A 24405-nucleotide genomic window follows, 5' to 3' on the forward strand; every position below is an offset into this window, starting at 1 on the left:
TGGTCGTCTTTGAGCCTAAAGTCAACAGAATGATATAAGGCTAAATTAATGAGCCAACACACAAACACGCACCGATGCATTCTTAGTTTAGGACACAGGCACAAACCTCATGAGCTTTATTTGGCTTTATTGCTAAAAGTAGGGGCTTATTAGTCCCCAAATATCACTTCTTTAAACCACTTCAGCAACAGCTACAAGGCTCATTGTGAGGAGGTCCTTGCTGCTGGGAGCTGAAACAGGTGGTATATGTCAGGGCCACCTGCCTTCAGCACCTTTTGTTCCAAATCCTAGTCAGAAGCCTCTTCCTGAAGCATGAGATGTCCTTGCAGGAGGAGTATGGCTTCCTTGTCCTCTCCCTAGCTCCACTTGTCCTCAGAATCTATCTCCAAACTCCAAATAGCAGAATCCTGGGTTTCCTCTTCCCATGAGTCACTTGTCACTGGAACCTGGAGTCAGCTTTTCTACCAGAAAGTCCACGGAGGTTGCAGCAGCTCAAAGGTAGGGATACTGGTGACATTGACTGGGATAGAGATGATAGCCCATGGGAGCCCATGCTGTTCCAGAGAACGGCGGATCATGTAGCTGCGAGGGCATGAAGAGCGGTAGCGACGGTCACTTTCTCAGCGCCCAACACTGCCCTCTGCCCCAGTTACTCGGGGAGTTCCAGAAACTCACAACTTTTTTGCCCTCTGACTGGGATATTCAAGATCGTGCCTGTGAGAGGGTTCTGGTGATTGTTTTTGACCCCCACCAAGTCACGATACCCAGTGTAGTGTGGCCAGCCAGAAGCAAAGAGCCCTCACCCATCTCGGCCGAGCAGGAAGAGGGCAGGGATGTCAGCTGTGCGCTGTGTACTATCCTGGATCATCTCCACGTAGAAACTGTCATTGTCAACTGCGTTGTCCGAGATGATCACAGCCCGCCCACCATGCTCCTGCACCACTCTGGTCTTAGAGAGGAAGGAGCAGCCCCTGGAAGAGGTGGTGATGAGATCAAAAAAAAAAAAAAGGTCCTAGCTGCCCCTCCCTTACATCCTCTCTGGGAGGTGAAAGAACCATAGAGAACTTGGATTGAGGTTCATCCGTACACAGTTGAAGTAGGCATTGCTTAAAGACTTGTAAAGGATGAATTATTTAAAACTCTACATTTCACAGTACCATGAGCTGTGGTGAGAGTCTGCCCTTCCCAGGTGTCACACCTGCCCACTCCTTACCCCCTTTCCACCAGAGCGATCTGGTCCTGGATGAAGAAGCCGTTGCTGAGTTCCCCACAGGCCTCTGGAGGTTCAGCAGGGACGAGGTGAATCTGCTCATACCGTGTGTGCTGAAAAATGTTTAGACATTTGGGCAAATAAGATTCTTTTTGGAATGGGCTAAATAAGATTCTTTTCGGAATGGCCTAAATAAGATTCTTTTCGGAATGGCCTAAATAAGATTCTTTTTGGAATGGGCTAATAATTCCATCTTACTGGCACCTCATAATGAGTGAAGGAAGAAACGGAGTGGTTTCTCTGTGGCTGAGCACCTGAACATTTCAGTCTGATTCTCACAAAGTCCTGTCTGACTACTCAATCTCACCCAGCCTTTCTTTGCGAGGGGAGCTGGTTATAACCCAGGGACAGGGGGATGTAGGCAGAACCGACAGGAAGCTGGCACCCGTGGTGTTTCAGGTTGTTTTCCACCAGTTAAGGCAGTTCCCCCGATCTTTACAGTATGTAGCAGCTCCCAGAGGGCACAGCTAGATTCTATTTCCTGCCCTGTCCCAGTATAAATGTGGGATAAGGGCCACCACACTGACGACGGCAAGAAGGTGACTGAGATCAGGGATCTGAGCATCTTTGAACTTACGAATATACCACCAAAGTCCTTGGCAGGTGTGGCTGTGAAGATGTATCGAATATCCCCAGGACTCAGCACTTGGAAGTACAAGTAATCATGGATGCGTAAGCCTAAAGGAAAGAGTGTAGATGAAGGCCTCTCTGAGCAGGCTGACTCACGCTTGGATTATGGGCTTCTTTATGTCTTCAACTGGGTGGCCTACATTCTGGGTACATCAGCTGGCTGGATCCTTGGGAAGTGATTTTTTTTTTTTTAATTTTTAACTTGTTTTTTAAAGCAGAGTCTCACTATGTAGCCCTGCCTAGCCTCAAACCAAGCGCTACTTGCCTTTGATATCCCTCTCACACCCTTAGTACTGGAATTAAATGTGTGTGCTGTCATACCCAGGAGTCTTTATCTTTAATGGCCTCAGACTGCCCAGGCTGGCTTTGTACTAGTTTTGTTTCTTCGGTGGGCCTTGCATCCTTCCTCCTGACTGCCTCCCAAGCATCGTGGTTACAGCCATGCATCACCATGCCCAGCTGGAGAGCTGGTTCCTCTACTGGAAGGCAGACTGGATCAAGAGGTTTGTATCTGCTGCTGCTGCCGCCATGGCAGGTGTGCCACAAAAACCCAGGACTTTTGGGTCAACATCCACCCCTTATCTGAAGAAGTCCTAAGAATTTCAGAGTGGACAGGGAAGCCACCAAGTTTCTAACCAAAACTTACAAGTTAGCTCTGGTCTCACCAACATGACTGTTGTAACTTAACTCATCTTGCTTCCATGTCTTCTTTTTCAGATGAGGATTTTGTTATGTGGCCCAGGCTGGTTTCAACGTTGTTTTTTAAAGATTTATTTATTTATTTATTATATGTAAATACACTATGACTGTCTTTAGATACACCAGAAGTGGGCATCCAATCTCATTACGGATGGTTGTGAGTCACCATGTGGTTGCTGAGATTTGAACTCAGAACCTTTGGAAGAGCAGTCAGTGCTGTTTCCAACATTTTAAGCTCAAGCAATCCTCCTGCTTCAGCTTCCCATCTGCCGTCATCATTTTTGTTTTGTTTTTTTGTGTTTTTTTTGGATTTGGTTTTTTTCAAGACAGGGTTTCTCTGTATAGCCCTGGCTGTTTTGGAACTCACTCTGTAGACCAGGCTGGCCTCGAACTCATAAATCTGCCTGCCTCTGCCTTCCAGAGTGCTGGGATTACAGGCATGTGCCACCACTGCCCGGCCATTTTTGTATTTTTAATTTAAATTTTATGTATATGTGTGCTTTGGCTGCATGAATGTTCATGCACCATGTGTGTGCCCAGTACTGGCAGAATCTAGAAGGGGGTATCAGCTCCCCAGAATTGGAGGGATAGACAGTTGTGAGCTGGGCCCTCTGGAAGAACAACAGTATTCCTAACTGCTGAGCTGTCTCTCCAACTCTCTGTCTCTGTTCTTGCTCCCTAAAGTCCACCTGCCACCCACCCCAATGCAAGAACTTCAGTGTCCTCTTCACTGACTAAAGTGTATGCTGCTGTTGGCTATGGTGTAGAAAGCCCTGCCTGATCTGACTCCTATACCCACTCCAATCTTGTCTCCTCTTTTCCATGTTCAAGTTGTACTGGCTTTTCAGTGTCTTCATCTTTTTGGGTCTTCCTAAAAGCTTACCTGCCATTTCTCAGGAAGATGCTGCCTGAGCCCTTCCTACACCGGTTCAAAATAGACTTTCTTCCAGCTGACACTTCTCTGTAATTGTGGTGGATTCATAATGCTCTATGTCTGCTTCTTTCATTACAGCAATGATTCTAAGTATGTGGCTTTACACAGAGATGAATCCCCAGTGCCTAGGACACACTGGCTGCTCGGTAAAGGTTACTAAACAAAGAACTCTGCCCAGCTCTGCTGTCCTGAACAAGAGAACGGCCAAAACAAACAGTTTTCTAGGGTATTGAACTTTCCTCAGCATCTAAGTTTAATGTTTTCCTGGGATTTGAGTCCCTGGATTCTTTAAACCCAGAAAGGCAAGTAAATGTGGATGGATGGAAGCTCAGGTCTGTTTGTCAATCCAATTACCAAGCTATCACGGTGTGTGCTATGGCTATAGTTGTTCCTGTCTATGGTCCAAATCACAGCTCAGACAGAGCTAAGGGGGCTTGCAGCTTTTTGTCCTGAGTGTAGGTACACTTCATCAGATGGACGGACACACACACACACACACACACACACAGGAAGCCTTCTGGATTAACATGAGGCAACCCTTTCCTCAAGCACACTTCTGTCTGGGATTTGATGTGCTTATCTAATAAGCTTTGGGTATATGCATGTGTTCACTTAACGCGTAGGTGTATACATTTATGTTCGAGTTGTGTAAGTGGGTGCCTGTGCGTGTGAGCCCATGTGTGTGTTCCTGCCTATATGAACGTTCACGTTCTCCGTTCTGGATCTCTGGCTGTCACCAGGGTCGCCCTCAGTGGAAGGAAAGCTGAAGGCTCTTGCTTCGACGGGGAGGGACTGTCAGGTTGTGCCTACTCACAGACCCGGAAACCAGCATCCACCCGCTGCAGCCGCCTGTCCCCTGGATCTGGCTGGCCCAAACTCGCGGGGTCCCCAAGGTGACCCGTGGCCCCCGGCCCCGAGCAGCGCGCAGGCAGGATGCCCGCCCCGCCCGCCCCGCCCGCCCGTCCCTCGCCGCTCACCGTGGGCCGCGACGCACGTGGGCAGCCAGAGCACGAGACAGCACCAGCCCGCGGCGCCACGGCTCATCTCCAGCGCCCGTCCCGCCGCCGCCGTCCCGCCGCGATCGCTCGCCGGACTTTAGCCTGACAGCTGCCACGGCCTCCCTCAGGCCCGCTCTCCGCGCCGGTTGGAGCGCGGAACGGAGGCCGGCGGCTGATTGGCCGCCACGCCTGTTCGTGTGGCCGCACTTTCCGCCTCTGCGCCCTAGGCCACTTCCTATTGGCCAGGAGAAGTGGAGCCGGGAGCTGATTTGCCAAAACTCTTAATAGCAACTGCAGTTCGCAGCCCCGCCCCCGCACTCCTCAATATAGACGCCCCTCCCCGATCCTGGGGGGCGGCTCGCGGGGATGGATGCGCGGGATCCACGGGTCTCCTCCCAGTCAGAGGCTGGCCTCGCGCTGAGGCCGCGCGCTACCTCACCCTCTGCAGGCGACAAGGCAGCGCCTCAGCTGGCAAGGGGCGCTGCAGAGCTAGAAGCTGCCCCGAGCAAGTTTCCTGCGCCCGAGCGGGCTGCGCACCTGTGACCCGGGACATTGTCCTCAACTTCCCAGGCTACCTGTGAAACGCACAGAGCTCCAACGCCCCGGAGCCGTGTGGGTGCAGTGAGATCATTCACCCAAGGTGCTTCTCACAGCCGGTGTTCAGTGTTGACATTTCATAGCATGTCTACCATGGTGTCTGGGTACGCGTGCTGAAGCGGGACCTTACGACACCCCCACAGACCTGAAGCCTGTCGAAACTCGGTGACCCCGCCAAAGCTAGTGCGAGTTCCTAGAGCGTCTCTCGCCCTCTGACCCCTCTAGCCAGCCTTCTCGTTAGCTAACCATAGAGTGGCGGAAGTGGTCCGTCCTCTTCCTCTCTCGGGCTAACGTCTCACCAGAAGCTTCTGGGGATTTTTCCGGCGCGGAGCATTGTGGGCTTGGGTGGGCGGCCCCTAGGCGGAGAACTGACGAGTTGCGGGAACCCGAAGCCGCTTCCAAGATGATGGTGAGTGGTTCCCCGTGCATCCGCTGCCATCCACGACCCTGCGGCCCTGGCTCGCCACGAGGACGGTCTACAGTGGCTTGTCCCGACCCCCTGCCTGGGGGCGGCCTCGACCCAAAGCTGGAGCGGTTGGCTAGAGCCGAGTGGGGCTCGCGATGCCACTGGGCCTGGAAATAGTGGATCTCATGGTGCTTTGGGTCCACGAACCCCTTATTCAGCTCGTTCCCCGTAATGGAGGCTTGGGTTTTTGGAACCGAGTGTGTTGAGCTGTGTACCTCTACCATAGGGCCAGGCATGCCCTGGGAGGTGCGGAAGTGAAGACGGGAGCTTCTAGGGCGCACAGAGGCAGTGTGAGCATCTTTAGGTTGGGCCGAGTTACACCCTGCCTGGCTCTGCGGTCCTTCATTCCTGTTGGAGCCTGTTCGCTGGGGCATTTTTAGTTCTCCTAAATGTACAGACCCCTCTTGGTGCTAGAAAATGGCAGTTGATGTACACAGCATCAGAGATGGGAAGACCTGAGAACCTTAGGCAGGAGAATCTTTTTAAGGTCTGCCTGTAGTCCTCCTTTATCACCCCTTTATCCCTGACAGCGTAAGATATGTCCCCTGCTTCCTGTGATAAACCTGAGTTGTTAGTGAGCAATATCAAGTTCTAAGGTAGAATCCTGTGCGTTTGGCGCCGGCACACATTAATTTTTGCTTTTTATTGTCAGTCCTTTGTCTGCCTTTACAGCTTTCTTCCTATCTCCATAGATTCCATACTGACTTGAAAACCTGTAAGGTCCTCCCTCTGCTACCAAATTACAGCTTTGCGATTACAGCTCCTACTCAGAAGGAACCCCTACAGAAGCGTGTCCATGCTCCCTGACCCCTAGCACTTGAAATTGATTTGGTCTTTGGCAAAGACCAGAGCTGAAGAGTAGTAAGACTCTTAGGTGCTGCAGTAAAATGTTCATCATTGCTGCAGATGTGACCAGCGGCCCAATAGGGCCCCAGACCAACACATTTGAGTTTTACGTGAATTGATTTTGTGCAGTTGGCTTGTTGGCCTTCTGGGAATCCCTTTTTAAAATGTAAATCTTCACCACGGACTCAATTGGCAGGTATCAGGTGAAGTCCAGAAGCCTTTTGTAATGGAGAGTTAAAAGAGTCCCCTGAAATCCTGATTTATTTATTTTTTTTGGCTTTGGTACATCTATAGCAGAAAGTGTCTTTTCCTTTTTGTCATTACATTTGTATGCTTTCATTCAGAGATAACATATAGTGCTGGTCTTGTTCTATAGAGCATCAAGTCTAATGTTAATGTGGTGGCTTTGTTTTTATTTTTTCAGGTGCTAGGTATTGACTCTAAGGCCTCATTTGATCTTCTAAGCTGTATCATGAACATCTTTTAAGAGCAGACTTGCTCTTTGTAGCCCAAGGCTTGTATGGAAGTCAAGTGTAGTCCACTGTGGCGGTTGGTGTTGTTAACCTGACACAACCTAGAATAAACAAAGAGGGATTATCTAGATTAGGTTGGTCTGTGGGGGAATTCGTTGGGTTGTTTTAGTTGGTGTGGAAGACCCCGCCATTGGGGTGACACCACTCCCTGAGCCTGAACTGTCTGAGAGGAGAGAGCTAGCTGAACAGCAGCGTACATTCCTCTTTCTCTGTTCGTGGCAGTAGATGATGTGACCAGCTCCCCCAGGTTACTTGACACCCCTCCACCCCAACCAAGTAGCAGACAGTATCCTGGATTTGTAAGCGCAAATAAACCCTTTTGCTTTTTTTTTTTTGTTGTTGTTGTTGTTTTTTGTTTTTCCTGGTCACAGTATTTTATCTCAGGGACAAAGGAAACTAAAATATCTGGAATGGTGTTGAACTTAAGACAATTCTGCCCCAGCCTTCTGGTTCCCTGGAATTACAGGTGTGGACTACCGTGCTCCATTCAGGCTTGCATTGCTTTGCTTACTTATTTGTTTTGTGTGTGAGAGTGTGGGCCTTGTGCATACCACCACACCTGGGGAGCAGTCAGAGGACAGTTGTCCAGGGACATTTCTCACCTTCAACCTTGTTAAAGAGCAGGAGCTCTTGTTTCTGCTGTAGTGTATACTGAATGCCAGCTAGCCTGTGAGCTTCCTGGTGATTCTTGCTTCCTCCCACCTTGCTGCAAGAGTGCTGGGATTACAGATATACCACAGCCCACGACGACTGGATTTTTATGAGTTCTGGTGGTCTGGCTTGTGCATCTAGCACCTTTACCCCGAGCCATTTCCATGGCCGACTCCTACTAATTGTTTAATAAATAGTTTTGACTTATTTAGTGTATGTGGGTGTTGTAACTACACACGTGTGCTTGGTTACTATGTACATGTAATGCCCATGGAGGTCACAGTGTGTCACATCCCAGGAACTAGAGTTAGAGATGTGGTGAGCCACCGTGTGGATGCTAGAAGTGGAAGGAACCCAGTCCTGGAAGAGCAGCCAGTGTTTTTTCTTGTAAGCTATTCTTCCAGTCCCTTAATAAATAATCTTAAGGAAAATGGCGAGCGTGAAACACTAAAGCTTTTTATGGTTCCCTTGTAGTGAAGGGACAAGAAGAGCACAGCAGAAGAGGACCTGCTTTGTTTACTGCCGTGTGGCTTACTGTACTGCTGCCAGCTCTTTTTCCCCTTTGGCTGACCTAGATACCACAGCAGACCTGTCTCCACCTTCTAAATAAGTGCTGGAATGGTACCTGTGCACAGCCATGCCTGGCTTGGTATCAGAGCAGTGGTTCTCAACCTTCCTAATGCTGCCAACACTTTAATACAGTTCCTTGTGTTGTGGTGACTCCCAACCATAAAATCATTGCATTGTTACTTCGTAACTAATATTCTGTTATGAGTTGTAACATAAATATCAGTTTCCCCGCCTGTGTAAAGATCATTTGACCCTTAAAGTGTCACAGCACACAGGCTGCTCTTGACTGTCCTAAGGAATGATTCAGAAGGACGTGAGACTGTGCGACCTTTGGGGAAGCATTTTCCTTCTAGATGGAACCAAGGGATAGGCCCTTTACAGTGCCCCCAAGAATGCTGAGAGTATAGAGAAGCCATTTCTTGTCATGAGACCCTGGATACTCTGAGAAAAGGAAGTTATTTACCCTTCGGTGCATGCCTGACCCAGATATAGGGGTTTCCGGACCAGCATTCTTTTATGGTATGCTAGTTTCATTGTTTTTATTGTCGAAAATTTGCCTGTAACAAGTAATAAGGTTATAGAATTGGGATTGTTTAATGCTCCTGACTGGACCTAGGAAGCATATATATGCCCACCACCACCACCACCTTGTCTTTCTCTTTCTTGTTGCTAATATTCTCCAAGACTTTGCCTCTTTTATACATATCCAGTCTTAGTAAACTGATGCATGCTCTTCAACATAGTCAAACCTTTTGTTTCTTTAGATTTTCAGTGTGTGCTTGTGTGCATGTGTATTCATGTAGACATGTGGAGGCCAGAAAAGGGCAGTGAATTCGGTCTTGGGGATGGAGTTATAGATAGTTGTGGTATTCCAAACCAAACTTTGTCCTCAGGGAGAGCAGAAAACCCCCTTAACTGTTGAGCTGTTTCTACAGTCTCAAATTTTTTTTTACGTTTAACTCTTGGTACCGCTTCTTAGACCAATAGAACTTCATTTACTACTACTTTTAATATTTCTTTGATTTGAAAGCCTGTTTGCCAACAACTGGTCATTTTTCTTTGAAAAAACAAATAGGTCTTTATTGGCTTATATCTTGTATATACTATGACTTCTGCATATAATTCGAGGCCAGCACCCAGTAGTTTTTCATTCAGTAAAGGAGAATGGCCCTCTTACCAAGTTAGGATATGGTATGTGGTGCTAAGTGTATTTTAATTTTTATCTTATTGGACTACTAATGTCTTGTTTAGGACAACTTTCTTTTTAAATTTTATTTCAATTGTATAAATGTTTTGGCTGCCTGTAGATCTGTGCATCAGTTGTGTATTTGGGTGCCTATGGAGTCTAGAGGAGTTACAGGTGGTTGTTAGCTGAATACTGGGATTCAAACCCTAGTCTTCTAGTTGAGCAGCCAGCGCTTGCTGAGCCAGCTCCCCAACTATAAGTAATTAATGTCTGTTTGCCCACAACTGCCTTGTTTGATACTTTATTCTTATCAGTTGAGCTGAAACCATGCTCATAACTTCGTCTGAGATCTGGTAAATGTACACTGTTTCCCAGCCTAAACTCAGTTGTGGGCCTTTTGGTTTTCACATATGACCTGTAGTGTTTTCAAGCTTTGGGGTATGTGTGAATCCACTTGGGCTACTTGTGAAGTTCAGCCCCTGCTCAGTGGTTCTGGGATACAGTAAGATATGCTGCTCCGGAGAACTTTGACAGATAAGCAGTTTGTTCAAAAAATGTTTATGAAATAATCTAACAAAAATTTGAATCATATTCTATGATTTCTCAATGATTATACATTTTTATTTTAAGATATTTATTTCACCAAAAAGGAAAAATGTAGTCCAGTTCTGTTATCCTTTAAAAAAGAAAAAAAGAGGCCTGGCTGTGCTAGCGCACGCCTTTAATCCCAGCACTTGGGAGGCAGAGGCAGGCAGATTTCTGAGTGCCAGGGCTACACAGAGAAATCCTGTCAAAAAAAAAAAAAAAAAAAAAAAGGCAGAAAGAAAGAAGGAAAGAAAGAGCTGAGAGCAGAAACTCTCACCAGGGTCATTTCCAGCTCCAACATCCACTGGAATTGAGATGCAGGGTGGAGACCGGATCTGCAAAGAATGGGGGAACAGAGCCTTAGAAGGAAGGCTTCAACAACAGGGGAGAGGAAAATGGGCCAGAGAGAGGAAAGCAAAGGTATTTAAGATTCATGATTCTGGACAGGAAATGGGGTGCCATGAAATTCTATGTTCAGTGGAAGCTCCAAGTCTCTGCTCCTGTCCTTCCCACTTCAAAAGCCTTGGCACTGTCCAGGCCACATACTGCTTGCACAAAGACACATGATTGCAGAAACTTGGGCAGCTCTCTCTGAAGCCCTAACTGTAGTACTCTCTGACAATGGGGTCTCAGGCTGCAGTGTGTAACAAATTATTGCAGGTATCAGGGAGGTAGAATAAGTTGGCTGGCTGTAGGAGTGTGGGGACTTGCAGCTGGAGCAGGGTCTAAGCAGAGGCAGTTCCCACTGCCTCATGACAGTGATTGTATTGGACTTGGAGCACTCAGTCTGAGCATGTTTTAATACAGTGACTTTCCATAGCCCATGATAGAAAGTGTGTGCACTTCTCAGTAGTGCTCACTGTGTTGCTTGCTCAAGTCCACCGTGCTGCCCAGACATCTGTGGGATACTTTTCTGACCAGTACCCCTCTTTTGCTTCAGTTTTCCATCTAAGGCACTGTCCCGAGCCAGTTGGTAGACAATGTAATCTTTTTGCCTAGAAACTGTTATCTAGGCCCCTTGGGATGTCTGCTGCCCGTGTACAAAGGCATAATCTTGTGTGATGCTTTCACACTTGGCTTTGCTTTCCTTATTGGTGCTGGGGAACTTACTGCAGCTCTGCTGAGCGGTTTTGCCCTTGCTAGCTTAGAGTACTGTAATATGCAGTTAGCATCTACAATTGTCCTGGCTAGTTTTATATCAGCTTGACATGAACTAGAGGCATTTGAGAGGAGTGAGCAAGGGAACAAACAGTGGCTTTCAACGTCTTTATTGTACTGCATAATAAAAAGTAAAGTGACCATAAATATGCTAAGATGATGTCCCCCAACTCTGTTTGACATGCAGAGTTAGTCCAATACTGAAAAGATGACCATTTAATCCTGGAGGCTCAGATTTAGCTATATAGGGAGTTCTGGTTTCCCACCGCTGTCTGCTAGTTCCTGAACACTAGAGGAAAGATACCTATCCTGGTTAAGGTTCTGTTGCTATGATTAAACACTGGGATTGTCTTAGTTATTGTTCTGTTGCTGTAAAAGGACACAATGACAAAGGTAATTCAAAGAAAGCATTTAATGGGGGCTTGCTTATAGTTTTCGAGGGTTCGTTCATTATCATGGTGAGGAGTGGCAGCAGGCAGGCATGGCGCTGGAGAAGTAGCTGAGAGCTACATCCAGACCCACAGGTAGAGACTGCAGACATTGGGCCTGGTGTGGACCTTTGAAACCTTAAAGCCAGTGACACACACCTCGTGACCTTCCCAAACAGTTCCACTAACAAGGACAAAGCATTCAAACATGGCGCATGGGGGCCATTCTCATTCAAACCACCACAATGACCAGTGACCAAAGCAACTTAGGAAGAGCAGGGTTTATTCTTCCAGCTTACAGTCCACCATGAAGGGTAGTGTACATTTCAGGAATTGAAACAGAGACTGTCTTGTCTACCTACCTTCCTTTCTTGTTTGTTTGTTTTTGTTTTTGGAGGGTTTCTCTGTCCCAGAACTCACTCTATAGACCACATGCCTTTGCCTCACACCACAACCTGGCTCCGCCTTTTTTTTTTTTTTTAATCTCGTGTGTGGGTGTTTTGTCTGCATGTCTGTCTTCATACCAGAAGAGCTATTAGATCCCATACAAGCAGAGATAGTTGTGAGCCCCATGTGGGTGCTATGAATTGAACCCTTGACCTAGAAGGGCCACCAGTGGTCTTAACCACTGAGCCATCTCTCCAGCTCCCACACCCACCCCTGTGTCTCCTTTCTTAAACAATGCAGGATCACCTAGTACCATCCCCAGTGGGCTGGGCCCTCCAACATCAATCATTAATCAAGAAAATATCTCATATTCGTGTCCACAGGCCATTTTGATGGTGGCATTTTCTCAGTTGCTGTTCCTGTTCCTAGCTATCCTGGCTTGCATTAGCTTAACAAAGAACTAACCAGTGCAGTCTCCAAGCAGGCCTTTAAACGAGCAGCGGTTCTTTTTAAAGATTTGTTTGTTTGTTTGTTTGTTTTTGAGACAGGGTTTCTCTGTGTAGTCCTGGCTGTCTGGAACTCACTCTGTAAATCAGGCTGGCCTCGAACTCAGAAATCCGCCTGCCTCTGCCTCCCAAGTGCTGGGATTAAAGGCGTGTACCACCACCCGCCTATTTATTATTTATTTATTTTATTTATTTATTTTTGTTTTGTTTTTCTGAGACAGGTTTCTCTGTATAGCACTGGCTGTCCTGTAACTCACTCTATAGACCAGGCTGGCCTCGAACTCAGAAATCCGCCTGCCTCTGCCTCCCAGAGTGCTGGGATTACAGGCATGTGCCACCACCGCCCGGCTTTATTAATTTTATATACGTATGTATGTATGTATGTATGTATGTATGTATGTATGTATGTATGTGTATATGTGTATGTACACATACATATATGAATATACTTTACCTGTCTTCAGACACACTAGAAGAGGATGTCAGATCCCATTACTGATGGTTGTGAGCCACCATGTGGTTGCTAGGATTTGAACTCAGGACTTCTGGAAGAGCAGTTAGTGCTCTTAACCACTGAGCCATCTCTCCAGCAACAAGTGGCATTTCTACTGTCTCACAGTTTCTAGAGTAGGAGTGCAAAGAAAACGCGGAAGGGATAGGGACTCTTCTAAGACAATGTTAAGAGAAAAAGACAAAAATTTCTCTGAGGTGTGACTAGGATTGAGTCACATGAAGGCATTTTGGAGTGGTTATGAGGGTGCTGCTGTGTGGAGTCAGTATGTCACTTTGGAAAGTAAGGCAGACATGTTTTTTGTGTGTTGCTACATTCCATCTAAGGTCTCTGGTGAAGCTGCCTTCCTGGGCATCTCTAGGACAGTGTCTCAGTTTCCATGCCACTTCCCCTCTGCTTCTTTAATACAAACCAGTAGATATTTTATTGGGGGTGGAGGTGTAAAGCAGGGCCTGGTTTTTTGTTGTTGTTTTGTTTGTTTTTTTGTTTTATTTTTTTGTGCTGTGTGCAAAAAAACCCAATTATGAAGCACAAGACAAAATGTCAAAAGTTGAAAGGACTATATGGGAGAAATCATAGTTTATTGTTTAGACTTCATTATCAGTAGTGTCTCAGAATTTGGCGTGGTTGGGGACTCAGTCTGGGTAGCAGGGGAATTTGTTTAAGAGTGTGGATAACTCAGCCATAGTAGTATTGGGAGCATCCCCACCCACCGTCCTGAGTCTCAGTAGCAGATGATTAAAAGCAGTCAATTTGCTCTCACTTCTCCAGCCCACACCAGTTATCCTGTTGAAAGAGGGTACTGATAGCTCCCAAGGCATCCCTCAGCTCGTGAGTAACATCAGTGCCTGCCAAGTGATTGCCGAGGCTGTAAGAACCACCCTGGGTCCCCGTGGCATGGACAAACTTATTGTGGATGGCCGAGGTAAGTCTTGATGGTTCCTCGGGGTTTTGTACAATAGAATGGGTACCTAGGTAGTATGTGGGGCTCAAGGTTGCTATCAGAAATCCCATTGCTTACAGCATCTCTCCTAAGGGATTAATCACTCTGAAGCTGTATTCAAGGCCTTGAATGCAGAACCCTGTTTGGATCTGTGGGAGAACCAGGCCTCAGAAGTCAGTTGCCTTCTAGTAAAGTGGCCCAGACATAAATAGAACAAACAAACTAGAGAGATAGATGTCTCAGTGGTTAGGAAAGCTTGCTAGTCTTTCATGTGACCAAGATCACTTCTAGTATCTGTGTCAGGCAGGCATACTAGGACGCCAGTTAGTCAAAGTATCTTTGTTTTGTTTTGTTTTGTTTTTTTGAGACAGGGTTTCTCTGTGTTGCCCTGGCTGTCTGGAACTTACTCTGTAACCAGGCTGGCCTTGCTCAGAAATTCGCCTGTCTGTCTTCCAAGCACTGGGATTAAAGGCGTGTACTACCACTGCGTAGCCTATTCAAAGTATCTTAGCTGGTTACTCCTATTTTGAGCTAGTGTAGCCCGGCTAGCCTTAAACTTGAGATGTTCTTGTTTAGCCTCCTGGGTGCCAGAATTACTGTTGCGCAATAACAGTAATCCTGTTGGCTATTTAAAACATTTCTCTGTGTTCAGTTAACCTGTACTCAAAAGAAGGTCAGGAGCCCATATTACTTAAAAGCTTGTATGTGACCCAGTCCCAAGAAAAAGTGTATATGGAGTCCAGGTTCAGTAAACAGAATTAACTAAAGGGGGTTGGGGCTAGAGTGATGACTCAGCGGTTAAGAGCACTGACTGCTCTTCCAGAAATTTCTCTGTTCAGTTCCCAGCAACTGCATGGTGGCTCATAACCATCTGAATTGGGATCTGATGCTCTCTTCTGGTGTGTCTGAAGACAGTTACAGCAACAGAGTATATAAACAAATCTTTAAGAAAGAGAAAGGGGCTTTAAATGTTAACTGTCTTTCTCTCTAAGGCAAAGCAACAATTTCTAATGATGGGGCCACAATTCTGAAACTCCTCGATGTTGTCCATCCTGCAGCAAAGACTTTAGTGGACATTGCCAAATCCCAAGATGCTGAGGTAAGAAAGCCAGACAGAAACTTAAGTGGAGGCTGGAACACATGCTTACTTTACTGCCTCTCTCTTCTCACTGAAGATTGTTTTATGTAGGTCTAAAATTATAATTGTTAACTATTTCATACTTATAGTTACAAATATTTTGGAGAGTAGAGGTAGGGTCTCTCTGTAGTTCAGCTGTCTTAAAGTTGGCTGTGTCGACCAGGCTGGTCTTGTATTTACAGAGATCTGCCTGCACTCTTCCTCCCAAGTGCTGGGAGCAAAGCTTTTTAAAATTAAAAACTTTCTAAGGGATGTTTACCTTTCTTCTTGGTATTATATAGTTATTTGTCATATGAGCGTGAAACCATTCCTTACTAATACTGTATTAGTAAGTACTTTACACAAGCTAGAGTCGTCTCAATAAGATAAGGTTCAAGCGGGTCTACAGGGCATTTTCTTAGTGATTGTGGGAGGGCCAGCCTGTGTGGTGTAGGTGGTGCCACCTCTGGGCACATGGTCCTGGGTTCTATAAGAAAGCAGGCTGAGCAAGCCAGTAAGCAGCACACACCTCTGTGGCATCTGCATCAGTTCCTGCTTCCTGGACTCTGTCCTGACTTCCTTTGATGATGTACTGTGATGTTGAAGTATAAGCCAGTTAAAGTCTTTCCTCCCAAGTTTCTTTGGTCATGATGTTTCATGAAACCTTAAGTTTGTATCCTGAGAGTGACTGTCCCTAGGCCCTCTGGATGGTGTTGTCTGGAGAATTAATGTTGTGCCTCAAGGCCATCTGAGGAAGCCCTGGGTGCTTTCACCTTTCCATTTGTTTGCAAAATTTGTGGGTTTCTGGAAAAAGAGCTTGACACCCATTTAAACAATGTCCACTTTAAATTGGTAGGTTGCCTAAAAAGTGATTTTCAGTGCTTCATTCTCTGAATACCAGAAAACATGTATGTATTCTTGCATCCTCTTCCAGGTTGGTGATGGCACCACCTCAGTGACCCTGCTGGCTGCGGAGTTTCTGAAGCAGGTGAAGCCCTACGTGGAGGAAGGTTTGCACCCTCAGATCATCATCCGAGCTTTCCGCACAGCCACCCAGTTGGTATGGCCACATCATTTCATTTGATCTACCCCTAGGGACCTTAACATTTCTGTTAGAGAGGAAAATGCCTTTCCTGGGATATGGGGGAGACACACAGAATGTGGGCATTTCCAGCCCTCTCCCTGTTCTACCCTTTAGTAGCTGTTAAGCATTGCTCTGCGTCCTGATTTGGCAGTCCAGAGCCAAGTCCTGCAAGTGCCTGATGATTCCGCAGAACACTGAGAGTTTCCCAAGTGGCAGACCTTTACTTTCTTAAACAGCTACAGGCCCAGGAAATGTGCTTAAGATCTTAGCAGTAGTTAGGTCAATCTCACTGTTCCATGTTCAGCGTGAGACTCATTCAACTTTTGTTTTTGGCAGGCTGTTAACAAAATCAAAGAGATAGCTGTGACTGTGAAGAAGCAGGATAAAGTGTAAGTCTCCAGTGAGCTGTGTCAGAGCCTTCATACCTTGAAACCAGATAGGGCGTTGTGGCCAAATAAGCATGGTGCAGACCTTGTATTGGCAGGAGGTGCTTTGGTCCTGACAGACCCTTTGATGTAAACATGAAAGGGGCTACAGACTGTCCTTAAGAGCTGGCACTGGGGTGGGGGTGGGGGATGACTGTAGGGATGACTGTATCTGCTGTCTGTCACTGGTGATCTATCCTAATGATGGAAAAGGTGAAAGGTGAAGAGGGGTGGGTGGTAAACTTAGTTAAAGGAAGAATAATGGGATGATGTGTGATAGCATACATACAGCTGCTAATGTATGTTTTTGTTTAAATGACGGGTTGATAATGCTTGTGTCAAAGGTGTATTGTCTGAGTATTGGATGGAATACACCCCTCCACACTGTGGTAGAATCAGGTCAGAAGCTCAATGCCAGTTCTTCCCTGTGCTGCAGAGAGCAGAGGAAGATGCTAGAGAAGTGTGCAATGACAGCCCTGAGCTCCAAGCTGATCTCCCAGCAGAAGGCCTTCTTCGCCAAGATGGTGGTTGATGCTGTCATGATGCTTGACGAGTTGCTGCAGCTTAAAATGATTGGCATCAAGAAGGTGCAGGGTGGAGCCCTAGAGGTGAGCCTCTTAAGGCATCCCTGGACAACAGTCAGCTTCATGAGGGAGAGGGTCACAGTGTGCGTGAAGGGAGAACACAGCTAAGGCAGGAAAGTAGATGTCACCGCTCTGCCCATGCTGCCTGTCTGTAGTCTGGATCTGTTTGCTTATCATCAGGATGGGAGAGAGGGCCCATGCCAATTCAGAATCTTGTTTCTTTTTTTTAAAGCATAGAATAGAGTTTATTTAGGGCATGAAGGGGAGTTAACACAGTACGAAAGGCAGAGAGAAGGAAAGAGTAGAGAAGTAGAGGCTGGCCATGACCTTGTGGAGAGAAGGAGGAAGGGAGGGGGGAAGACAGGAGCCCAAGAGGGCAAGAGAGGCAGGAGTAAGAGAGTAAGGGAGAGCCTGTTTCTTTATGTCAGGGTCTAAATGAGGGTTAGCTGAGATAAATTACTTGTGAATTGTCCAAAGATATGTAGTGGGGGTGTTGGGCAGTTCCCTCTCCACAGGGTACTGCTGTGCTATTACTTTCTTTTCTTTTTCTTTTTCTTTTTTTTTTTTGTGTTATTAATTTCTTTTGGATTGATGATATATAGTTATAAAGAGCTTAGAGTTAAGTGTCGCATAACCACTTCTGTCCCTTATGCAGCCACTGTTAACAGTTTACAATAGTGCAACCTCGAATTTGTATACACTCTGCGCGCGCGCGCTAATTTAATGCCAGTGGCAGCTTCTGATGCATGCTGGTGTTCTGTGCCATGGTTTTGTGCATATAGCACTACTGTAGCAGTTGGTCTGTCTGAGCACTTGTATTCTCTTACTGGATACTGTCCAGTATGCCCTGTGCTGTCTGGTACAATAGCCCTTTTCATGTGTAAGCAGGGAAAATAACAGCTAATGCAACAATCTGAATTTTAAATTGAAATTGTTAAAAAATATAAACGTGTGGTTGGTGCCTGCTGTATTGGAAGGCATAGCTGTGATTCATTTTTAATAACTATCTAAAAACATCCCTTGACATTAGCTTACTTGTGCTGTTTCATTGCTGGCCTGCTTTACTCCTAGACTTCTTACAGTAGGAGCCATTTGTATAGGAAAATTCATCTTCTGGGCGGAGGAGAGTGAGCAAGATTGTACATGTGCCACACAGGTGTTCTAACGCCGCTGGGTGCCCGGGTCTTGGAACTAATAGTTTTACCTGGCACACTTGGATTTTCCCCAGAGTGCTCAACATTTCATTAAATTGAGGGAAAACTCTGGTTTTGTCTCTTTTCTATTATGAAGACTCAGACTTAGGCTTTTCCAGTCTCTTTCCTGAATGCTGGGATTAGACGTATACCACTGTGCTTGGCCTTCTGTAAAATATTTAAAAGAGGCTGGTGGGATGGCTCGGTGGGTGCAAGCACAGGGGCCTTAGTTAGTATCCTAACTCCCATACACTGGCCAGTGCTGAGCTTCAGGTTCGTGTCTCAAAGAATTCAGTACAGTCACCAGAGAGGTGGCTCTGGGCAAAGCACCTGCTGCCTGAGCTTGAGGACTGGAGTCTGGATCTCCAAAGCCTGTAAGAGCCTGGGGGCATGATGGTCAGACCAATGTCACCTCCTGTCTTGCTTGATTCCTTCAGTTCCATTCTGTGTGTTACAGGGTGACATTCCTATATCTCTGATTCTTGTTCACCTAGACCAAAGCTTTAGCAGGGCCCATAAGATCCTTCTATACTGCTCACTGCTACTTTTCCCCCTTTTTTGCTCCGGTATTCTCCCTCTCTGATCCCTACCCTCAATTTTGTATTCTAGCAGTTCAAAAAGCTTTTCATCCCCTGAGTCTATATGCATATACTGTTGTCCTGTCTGCTTGTACTGTTTTCACTTCTTTGGACTACATCTTTTTTACTGGTTGTCAAGTTTCTCCTCACCGTTATGAATCAATGCCACTTGAGGTTATGGATGTGAATGGTACAAGTTTGGGGACACATACTACTCATTGATCTGCTGTGGCAACTAGTAAACTGACAGGCTTTCTCATAGAATGGGAAATGATTTGCTGAGAGAACTTAAGTCACATAATAGTGAAGTCAGTCCCACATGCAACATATTTCCCGTTGTGCCTCGTGTTTAAATCTGGCTGCTGGAAGTTATGTACAGTTTGAACAAGTTGGAGGGGTTGATGGGTGAAGAGCCACAGGGACAGCTGCCAACAAAACATCGGGCTCCAGTGGCTGTGCTCTATGTATACAGGCAGTAAAAGAGACTTGAGGGGAGGCGGAAGTGTTGCACTTTGTGTCTGCCTTTCCCTTACCTGCCTGTTCCTTTGTTGACGCTGCTATGCACAGGAAGTTGTCCTCTGGCAGCTACATCAGAGGCCAGCTACAGGGGATAGCCCAGACACCCTGTGCCATGCTCATCTCCACAAAGTGAGTGATCTCTCACCTTAAAGGGGGAAGCAAAACAGATTCTATGTCACTTAGCTCAAGAAAGATGGGCTTGTTCCAGATTTGATGAGGATGATGATGAGAAGACTATCACAGTGAGGTTCATTTTTTGGGGCTCATGGACTGATTGGATTTCAGGCTGTAACCAAACCATTGATCTGTCTGCTTTAATTAGGAGTCTCAGCTAGTGGCTGGTGTTGCATTCAAGAAGACGTTTTCTTATGCTGGGTTTGAAATGCAACCCAAGAAGTATAAGAACCCGAAGATTGCCCTCTTAAATGTTGAGCTGGAGCTAAAAGCAGAGAAAGATAATGCTGAAATCAGAGTCCACACCGTGGAGGTAGGCTCCCCAGCAGGGACAGGGAGGTAAGGGCTCTGGTCTCTAGGCTGCTAGGCCCTGTTTCTCAGGTTCTTCTGGACACTTCCATGTCTGCTGTCTCAGTCACTAATTTTTTTCTCTTTCTTATCCTTAAATGACTTCTACCTGGGGTAATTTGAATGTGAAAAGTTAATGAGTGACTGTGCTCTCTGCCTCTTGGGGACAGGCACTACAACACCAGAAGTTTTTGTATTGTTTTGTTTTCTCCATGGTAATGGTAATTGAACCTAAAACTCACATGCATCAAGTAGGGCTCTGCCACTGAACTATATACCCCACTCCCTGACCCTGCTTGTTTGTTTAGTTTTTCGAGACAGGGTTTCTCTGTGTAGCCCTGGCTGTCCTGGAACTCACTCTGTAGACCAGGCTGGCCTCGAACTCAGAAATCTGCCTGTCTCTGCCTCCCAAATGCTGGGATTAAAAGCATGTGCCACCACCACCTGGCTGCTGTTGGGGATTTTTTTTTGAGATGGGGTCTTATTATAATTATCTTTCCTGGGACTTGCTAGATAACCAGGCTCACAGAGACCTGCCTGCCTCTTCCTCCTGAATGCTGGGATTAAAGGCATGTGCCTGGCTTGCCAGACCTTTTAAAAATGTTTATTTTGAGATGAAGTCTTGTTAAATTGCTCAGGCTGGCCTTGAATCTGTAGTTTTCCTACCTCAGTCTGGAGTATCTGGGATGACAAGCTTAGTCTTCTAGACTTAGTCTCATAGACTCTGTTCCGTCCTACCATTGTGGCTGCCTCTAGGTAGCAGTGTCTCCCAGCACAGAATGGCTTTTGTGATATGAGCGATCTTAGGCACGGCTAAACTATTCTCCATACCTCAGCAGTGCCACAAATTCTGGCAAAGCTCCTTCCTTGAGGTTACTTTGTATATTTGTATTTGAAAGTGTTATTTGTGTATTTGGATTGTTGGCCCATTCCCAGATAAATCAGCAATGCTTTCATTTGAAGAAGGGGTTGGGTTAGCCTGTTGTCATATATACCTACCTCCATTCCAACCACCCTCCTCTTTTTGGGGGAGTCTCTAGGATTACCAGGCAATTGTTGATGCCGAGTGGAACATTCTCTATGACAAGTTAGAGAAGATCCATCAGTCTGGAGCCAAAGTCATCCTGTCTAAACTCCCCATTGGGGATGTGGCCACCCAGTACTTTGCTGATCGGGACATGTTCTGTGCTGGCCGAGTGCCTGAGGAGGATCTGAAGAGGACGATGATGGTAAGGAACCTTCATGGACTGCTGCCTGTCCTTCATGGCCCTGAACTTTTTCCTTTGTCCCTGATATAATGGAATAGACTATCAAGTTGTCCCTATGTTAATGCTGTCAGCAAATGCTCCAACCTAGTGTGTATATTCCCAGTAATAGAAACTCCTTTGAATTCACTGACCAGGACAGGTCAGGAAGTGGGTAGTGCACAGCCACCAGCAGTGAGTATTGCTTCCAGCCAGGGCTTTCCTTCTGGGTTTGAACCTGTAGGCTAAAGAACTGCTCCCGAGCAGAGTTGCTGGACCCAGAGCACTAGACATGAGGTCCCTAACTCCTTTGAACCCCTTGTGTGTTCGTTGTTTTGATTTTAATCTTTTTGAGGGGTGGTAGGGATTATCTAGAAGTCAAGGTAAAGGTGGGCTCTCCTGTGCAGAGGGTTCAGGTTCTGTGGTAGATTCAGCTTAGAGACTGAGTGGGTGGCGGGAGGCCAAGTGGCCTCGCTGATGTTTTCCTTGCTCTTCAGGCTTGTGGAGGCTCAATCCAGACCAGTGTGAATGCTCTGAATACAGAAGTGCTAGGCCGCTGCCAGGTATTTGAAGAGACCCAAATTGGAGGAGAGAGGTGAGCTCATAGTTCTAGTTCCCAAGAACTGTTGGGTCTTCCAAATTGTTTTTTGGTCATGTTTTGGGTGTGGTATGTTGGGGTGTTGTGGATAAAGAGGTCAGGTACATACAGTGTTACAGAAGGGGGAAAGTTCTAGTTGGATCTTAGCTCTGATTCCACAAGCTTTGATGCTCCAGTGATACCACAGCAGTCCTGCCTGAAAAACCACCTTTTAAAGTTAGGACAGCCTGAGTGAACAAGAATGTCTCCCTCTTGGGAAGGCTTGGCAGGGAGCTCAGATAGCAAGATGGTGGCAATTCATGTGTGTATCATTGTGTCCTGGACATAGGTACAATTTCTTCACTGGCTGCCCTAAGGCCAAGACTTGTACCATCATCCTCCGTGGTGGCGCTGAGCAGTTTATGGAGGAGACAGAGAGGTCCCTACATGACGCCATCATGATTGTGAGGAGGGCCATCAAGGTACTGGGATGACAGACTCTTGCCTTTACAGTCCCCTAATCAGCTCTAATCCTGGAGCTGATAAGATTGGATTTCATGTAAACTGTCCTTTCCTTGGTGGTATGTTGGGCTTTGATTTCCTCTTGTAAACCAGAGAGTAGGTCTTCATTTGCCCCTCAAATCATGAAGAAATTTCATGCCTCACATAGGCAACAAACTGAGGTGATCTATTTAGCTGTCCTTCTGAAGTCACCATCCCCAAGCTATGGCTAACCTTGACAGGGACCTTAAAATATCTAGGGTTGAAGCTGGGGTATGCTTCATGCTCACGGTGTCTAGGTTCCTGAGGCTTGGAAGGGAGACAGAACAAGTCAATAGTCATTTTCTGGGCTGGAAGATTTGCTTTGTTACCCTACTTGAAGCCTTGAGCTCTTTGGTTTCTGTAGAATGACTCTGTGGTGGCTGGAGGTGGAGCCATTGAGATGGAGCTTTCCAAATACCTGCGGGATTACTCGAGGACCATCCCAGGGAAGCAGCAGCTGTTGATTGGGGCATATGCTAAGGCCCTGGAGATTATCCCACGACAGCTATGTGACAACGCTGGCTTTGATGCCACAAACATCCTCAACAAGCTGCGGGCTCGACATGCACAGGTGGTTATGCTCTGGGGATTCAGGGATTGGGTGGGCAAGGTAGGCTATTAGGTGTGTGCTGTGCCTACTGTAAATACAGTCACTACCAGGTACAATGGTCAACTGCCTCCTGCCATAGTGTACAGAAACTGCATAGGCCCGGAAACAGCAGCTTCCTGGAGGGTTTGCGTACTTGAGATCAGCACGCTCAGATATTGGCTGGGCTCAAGTACGGAAAGGTGCACTGCATGTCTTGAGCCATTTCCTTTGAGAAAGTGCTGTCAAGTCAGGTTCCTGGAGTCCTTTGAAAGGTGCAGGAATCAGTGTGCCATGGTGGTTCTCCTCTCTTTCAGGGGGGCATGTGGTATGGGGTGGACATCAACAATGAGGACATCGCTGACAACTTCCAAGCATTTGTGTGGGAGCCAGCCATGGTGCGCATCAACGCTCTGACAGCAGCTTCTGAGGCTGCATGCCTTATTGTGTCTGTGGATGAGACTATCAAGAACCCCCGCTCCACTGTGGATCCTCCAGCTCCAGCAGCTGGCCGGGGCAGAGGCCAAGGCCGCTTCCATTGAGGGGCAGTCTGCACACCTCCTTGTGAGGTGAAGGGGGGGAGGAAATGGTGATTGTCTGCTGTGTTCTCACTGGAGGTTATTTAAATAAAACTTAAAGGTTATTTGGTCAGTATTTTTTTTTAATAAATATTTTAATGCCTTGGAATTTGAGTTGTATACATAGAAATAGTAGTGTTGGCCTGCTGCTTGCTCTGCTGGGGTGGCTCTTGTCTAGAAGCCTCAGTGGCTAGGTGGTGGCAGTGTCACCATCACACATTACTGCTGTCTCTGAGCTGAGGTGTATTTCCTCTTGCAGTATTTTTAAGTGAAAGTACTGGAAAGTGTCAGGCGTCACATAATCTCTGGACTTGATCTGAGGCCTTGTAAGAAAACCGCTATTGTCTTGTTCAGAGTCCCTTTTTGTTTACACTGCCACTGTGGACGGGCCCTGTGAGGTTTGCTAGGCAATGCCTGCCGCATTCCCAACCCTGTATTTACTTTAGGTTGATCAGTTTTTCTGTTCTTGGGGTTTCACTAAATTGCCCTGATTGGCCTTGATACTTTGTCTCCTGAGTAAGCTAGGACAACTGGCTTGTGCCTGCCACCATCTCGCTTTCTTCTGATCAGGGGCAGTTAGCTGTCAGCACAGAAAACTGGCAAGATTTACCAGTGCCTCAGTTCTGTAAGCTGCCCCAAGGTAGAGCTGTAGCTTGCGTTGTTAGAGCTGGAGGGGTAATTTCGAGTAATTGAAGTTCTTGCTCCCTGAAATGTCTGGGAAGTGATGTGAGATCTCATGGTGTGGAGGCAGGATGGGATTGGAACCTGCTCGAAGCATGTGGCTCTCAAGGATTACTTGTACAAGTTTAAGCCAGGCACCTGGTATGTAAGTGTAAGTGAATCAACACACACAGCCTGGCTTCCTCTACCTCAGTGTCCTCAGCTGCAGTAAAGATGGAAGGAAGCCCAAGTTTGTTGGGGTGCTTACCTAGCATATGTAAACCCTGGGCTCGATCC

The 24405-nt window shown here is 46.6% G+C and overlaps 2 protein-coding genes across 3 annotated transcripts; one reads left to right on the forward strand and one right to left on the reverse strand.

Annotated features, from left to right (window-relative positions):
- Positions 1–86: 86 nt before the first annotated feature.
- Pradc1 (protease associated domain containing 1) lies at positions 87–5274 on the reverse strand. Of its 2 annotated transcripts, XM_052174167.1 has the most exons (5): positions 4511–5271; positions 1848–1948; positions 1214–1323; positions 804–971; positions 87–582 (listed from the first exon to the last, which is right to left on the reverse strand). In XM_052174167.1, exons 1-5 carry the CDS (start codon positions 4575–4577, stop codon positions 462–464), a joined length of 567 nt encoding a protein of 188 aa, XP_052030127.1. In that variant the 5' UTR covers positions 4578–5271; the 3' UTR covers positions 87–461. The 2 variants fall into 2 exon arrangements, with proteins under 2 accessions (XP_052030127.1, XP_052030128.1); XM_052174168.1 differs by lacking the exon at positions 804–971 and having other exon boundaries at positions 4511–5274.
- A 135-nt stretch (positions 5275–5409) lies between these two features.
- On the forward strand, positions 5410–23513 carry Cct7 (chaperonin containing TCP1 subunit 7). Its single transcript, XM_052174165.1, has 12 exons — positions 5410–5537; positions 13727–13880; positions 14891–14997; positions 15950–16075; positions 16436–16488; positions 16961–17132; positions 19721–19885; positions 20961–21149; positions 21662–21759; positions 22091–22223; positions 22649–22855; positions 23188–23513. Exons 1-12 carry the CDS (start codon positions 5532–5534, stop codon positions 23410–23412), a joined length of 1635 nt encoding a protein of 544 aa, XP_052030125.1. The 5' UTR covers positions 5410–5531; the 3' UTR covers positions 23413–23513.
- Positions 23514–24405: the final 892 nt, after the last annotated feature.

The sequence above is a fragment of the Apodemus sylvaticus genome, chromosome 2 (genome assembly GCF_947179515.1).
Source record: "Apodemus sylvaticus chromosome 2, mApoSyl1.1, whole genome shotgun sequence".
NCBI classification, from domain to species: Eukaryota; Metazoa; Chordata; class Mammalia; order Rodentia; family Muridae; genus Apodemus; species Apodemus sylvaticus.